At 47.4% G+C, this 5,205-nt stretch overlaps 1 protein-coding gene across 1 annotated transcript in view; it reads left to right on the top strand.

Annotated features, from left to right (window-relative positions):
• The window catches only part of Npas1 (neuronal PAS domain protein 1), a 33,587-nt gene extending 28,949 nt beyond the window's left edge, over window positions 1-4,638 (top strand). The window contains 1 exon segment of the mRNA XM_048791233.1: window positions 4,622-4,638. Within this exon segment, the coding sequence (XP_048647190.1) occupies window positions 4,622-4,638 (17 nt within the window).
• The last annotated feature ends 567 nt before the right edge of the window (window positions 4,639-5,205 follow it).

Below are 5,205 nucleotides of genomic sequence, written 5' to 3'. Positions count from 1 at the left end.
AGGAAGGGAGGGAGGGAGGGAAGGAGGGATGAAGGAAGGAGGTACCAGTCCCCTCCCCAACCCCGCCCCAGAGCTGTGAAATGAACCAGAGCTCAGTGTATGCTAGCAAGTGCTGTACCACTGAGCACCTCCTCAGTCCATCAGCCAATAATGGTGAAATATTGACTGCTTTGCCCTAAGATTTAAAAAAGAAAAGAATTCCATTATTTCCACTTCTGATCAACATTGTATTGGAGGTGATAAATAGTGCAACAAGTCAAGAAAAATAAATAAAAGATGTAAAAATCAGGAAAAAGTAAAACTGTCTCTATTTATGCATGATGTGATTATTTAGATATTCCTAAGAAATTAACTAAACAAATTTAAAACTAACAGGCGAATTCAGCTAGGTTGCAGAAATCAAGGTTGATATACAAAAAAAAGTGTATATCACTCAGCAAAAGTGAGGTGCTAAGCAACTCAGTGAGACCCTGTCTCTATATAAAATACAAAATAGGGCTGGGGATGTGGCTCAGGGGTCGAGTGCCCCTGAGTTCAATCCTCAGTACAAAAAAAAAAAAAATACTTAGGAATAATTTTAATAAATAAGGTAAGATTCCTATACCAAAATCCACAAAATACATAGTAGACACATTAAAGAAGGTCTAAATCAATGGAGAGATGTACCATGTTCATAGATGGGAAAACTATTTTCCTTGATGCAACTCATAGTCCCGAGGGGTAGGCAGAAAATAAGCAATTAGCATGCCAAATAAGTAAATTGTAGAATTCCAGAGAGGGCATCTGACCTAGCCTGGATGTAGGATCGGCAAGGAGATATTTGAGATGAAATTTGAAGTGTTAGTAGGCACAGACCAAGTAGAGAGAGATCAGAGCCTTGCAGAAAGAATCTGTGGAATACAACTGAGTGTAGACAGGAACATAACCAATAAAATAAATTCCACTTATTTACCATCACAAGATGGTTTCTTGGATAACACACACACACACAGGCAGCTGTGACAGCAGTTTTCTGAGATGCCCTAGAGTATATGGAGGTCTTTTGAAGCTAGAATGGTGTCTACTCCTCTCTTCCCACTCCTAATCCTGCCCAGAGGGAGGAATGGGTAATCTTGGCCTTCCCAGGTCACCCTGTTTCGTTTACCTCTAAACCCCTGATCCTGTGCACTGGGGAGCCATGGAGGATTCATGTGGAGAACAGAAAACTTATGTGTTGAGAAGGTCCTCTGCCATCCTGTGGAGGATGGTTATGGAAGGGAGGGACCAGAAACAGGAGCGGGCTGGTGACCCTGTCGGCAGCTATCCATTTCCCTCCACTCTTTCCCTATCCAAACCCTTATCATCTTTCACCTGGACATGGAAACCCGCCTGCTCAGTGGCCTCTTCATTTATTATTTCATCAAATATTTATTGAGTACAAATGATCCTGAACTTATGATGGGATTCCATCCCAACAAACCTGTCAGAAGTTGAAAATGCGATTAAAGGGCTGGGGCTGGGGCTCAGTGCCTAGCATGTGTGAGGCACTGGGTTCGATTCCCAGCAACACATAGAAATTAAAAAAAAAATTAATTTAAAAAATGTGTTTAATATTGCCTGTGAACACCACAGCTCAGGCTCATGTACCTCAAAAATGCTCAGAACACAAATCAACACCCAGGTGGGCAAAATCATTTTACATAAAGCCTATTTATTTATTCATTCTTCATTCATCCATTCATTTTTCAGTATCGGAGACTGAATCCAGGTGCTCTACCACGGAGCCACATCTCCAGCCCTTTTTATTTTTGATTTTGAGACAGAACCTTGCACAGTTGCTGAGGCTGGCCTTGAATTTGTAATCCTCCTGCCTCAGCCCCCGCCGAGTCCCGGGATTACAGGAGTGTCCCACCACCATGCTGGCACAAAGTCTGTTTTAATAATGAAGAGCTGGGGCTGGGGATGTGGCTCAAGCGGTAGCGCGCTCGCCTGGCATGCGTGCGGCCCGGGTTCGATCCTCAGCACCACATACAAACAAAGATGTTGTGTCATACAAAGATGTTGTGTCTGCCAATAACTAAAAAAATAAAATAAATATTTAAAAAAAAAATAATGAAGAGCTGAATATCTCAGGTACTCTGATGAGTAGCGTACCATAAGGGAGAAACAGGATGACCGTGTGGGTGCTCATCCTCCACACGCAGAGCTGAAAGCACCATCGTCACCTGGTGTTATGGGGAGCACTCAGTGGGGAGCACTTGCCTATTATGGGCAAGGCCCTGGGCTCAATCCATGGAACCAGAGACATGCTCACAAAAAGTCATATGTCAGACCATCTGAAGCTGGGGACCATCTGTATGCACTACGTCTCACATTTAGTTCTAGGCACTGAGGCTGTAGCACTAAGGACGCGGGGAAATGATCCTCGTCCCTGCCCCTGTGGCAGTGACACTCCTCAGAGCTGCAGGTAAAAAGGAAAACTGGATGTGATCCCTTGAAGAAAATCAATCAGATGAGGGGACGGATGATAAGAGAATAGGACAGTCAGCCACCGAGATGGCCCCAGAGACCCTCACGGCCCAGGGACGAGGTCTTCTCCCACTTACCACACAGCACAAGGGACTGGGGTGGCTTCCGAGGCGTGGTCTTAAAAGATGGCGTCCCCCTCCCTGTCCTGGGTCACATTCTCTATGGAAATCTAGCCACCGTGCTGCAAAGACCCTCCAGCAGCCTTGTGGAGGGGCCCCAGGAACCAAGGTCCCCCAGCCAATGGCCAGCGCCCACCTGCCAGCCACAGGTGAGCCTCCCTCGTGTGGATCCACTGGCCCCGCCAGAGTTCTGGATAACTGCAGCCTGAACACATATGAGAGTTTGAGCCAGAACCACCCTGTTTGGCCACTGAAGGAATCATCAGAAACTGTGCTTATAATTGGTTTAAGCTGCTAAATTTTGAGGATGTGATGTGAATAGCAAGGAGGAATCAGCCATGACTCGAGGAGAGCTCCAGGCAGAGGAGACAAGTAACTGCAAAGGTCCTGGGGTTGGTTAGAGAAATGGCACAGAGGCCACCGTGACTGCAGCATAGAGAGTGATGAGGAGAGAGGAAGCCAGAGGGGGGATGGGGAGGGGAGATGACCTTACCAGGGTCTTGTGGACCTTCATGGGGACTTTCTGTTTTATTTTAACTGTGATGGAAGCCAGTGGGACATTGTGAGTTGAGGAGTCACCCTAGAAGCTTGTGCTGACTGATGGGTGGACCTCACTTAGCAGGTACAGGACGTTTTAAATGAGCATCTGCTTATGTGTCTCCCTACTTCAAACTGGGACCTCCCATTGCCCTCCATTGTCCCAGAACCTTGGTGACAAGGCCTGCTGGGCCAGGCTGCTCTTGAAATCTGCTCCTTCATCTCCTGCTGAGAAAGAGTAGGATTGTGTGGAGAGGGCAGGTTGGGAGGTGTGGGGTTAAACCTGGGGATGGACGGGGAATGGACCGCGCATGTGCACTTGTGGAATGCTACACATTCAATGGGGTTGAGAACTAAAAATATTTGAGACTCATTTTTCACATTCTTGGCTAGTTAAATGGTTTCTGTTGATGAGAAAAAAGAGGGAGGGAAATAAGTTGAATGCCAGAAAGGGTCAGGGCAGAAAAACAAACCCTCCATAAAGAGATCTTAACACCGCTGGCTGCATCCGCATCGGTGATTAGATGGTGGTTCTCAGGGGAATTATCTGGAAAGCTTTGAAAATACATCAAAGTGCCAGCACCGCTCCACGGCACCGTGGCCAGTATCTGTGGAGTAGAGGGGGTGGTAGGTGTTGGAGTTTTTGTTTTTACAATGAATATATTTTTGTCAAGAGCTGGCTAGGTGCTGGGCACTATGGCACACACCTGGAATCCCAGTGGCTGGGAAGGCTGAGACAGGAGAATCAAAACCAGCCTCAGCAACTTACTGAGAGACTAAGCAACTTAGTAAGACCCTGTTTCAAAATTTTAAAAAATAGCCAGGCACCGTGGCACACACCTGTAATCCCAGCAGCTCAGGAGGCTGAGGCAGGAGGATCATGAGTTCAAAGCCAGCCTCAGCAACTTAGAGTTGAGGCCCTAAGCAATTTAGAAAGACCCTGTCTCACAAAAGGGCTGGGGATGTGGCTCAGTGGTTAAGAGATCCTGGGTTCAATCCCTGGTTAAAAAAAAAAAAAAAAAGACCTGGCTAGGTGGCAGTTCCTTTGGAGGCATTGTGGTCACAACAGCTAACCCAAGGGGTAAATAACCAGCTTCCTGGTCCCACATTTGAGAGGGGGAGGGGAATTACAAGTCTCTCTCTCTCTCTCTCTCTCTCTCTCTCTCTCTCTCTCTCTTTATTCCCAGGGTTTTCCTTTAAACTCAAGGCTTGCTCCTTAGGCCCCCCCTAGCCACACTGAGGTCATATGCATCTTTATTTTATTGTTTGCAGTGATGGGGATACAGCCCAGGCCCTGGTGTGTGCCAGGCAGGTGCTCGGCTCCTGAGCTGTGCCCCTCTTCTGGGAACAGATGTATGTTCGACATTTCCATAAAGTTCTTGTGCATTCGTCACTAGGGTAAATCCTAGGCATGTTATAGTTTTTATTGGAATCTGATATTCTGTTGTATTTCTTAGTTGGTTATGACCGATAGAGATTTTTGGGGGGGGTACCTCGAATTGAACCCAGGGTGCCTAACCACTGAACACATTCCCAGCCCCAATTTTTATTTTTTATTTTGAGACAAGGCCTTGCTAAGTTGCTGAGGCTGGCTTTGAACTCGCCATCCTCCTGCGTCAGCCTCCTGAGCCACTGGGATTACAGGCGTGCACCACCGCGCCCAGCTATTTTTATTATTTTCATTTAATACTTTTGGACTGTGGTTGCAGCAGCAGTAACTAAAACTGTGGAAAGTGAAAAAGAAGATAAGAGGGGTAAATAATCGGCTTTGAATCCGTTTTTCTCTCTCATGAGATTCGGTAGTGGTTTGGCACTTAGGTGAGGAGCCCTTGAGAGGCTTCCCAGGACACCCCTTAGCTCTCCTGCCCTGGCTGGGAGAAGGGTGGTCAGAGGCTGGGTGAGAGGCCTGTGGGGGACAAGGGGGTGAGGAGATCCCCTTCAGGAGGTGACTCAGACCCTGCTCTTCCCGCCCCTGGGATGCCCTGGAGCAGGGCCCCTGGGGAGGCTGCCTCCTGTCCTCCCCTCCTCCCCTCCTCCCCTC

This window comes from Marmota marmota, unplaced genomic scaffold (genome assembly GCF_001458135.2).
Source record: "Marmota marmota marmota unplaced genomic scaffold, marMar, whole genome shotgun sequence".
NCBI classification, from domain to species: domain Eukaryota; kingdom Metazoa; phylum Chordata; class Mammalia; order Rodentia; family Sciuridae; genus Marmota; species Marmota marmota.
The sequence above is the reverse complement of the archived record's forward strand: the minus strand, read 5'-3'. Positions and strand labels throughout refer to the sequence as shown.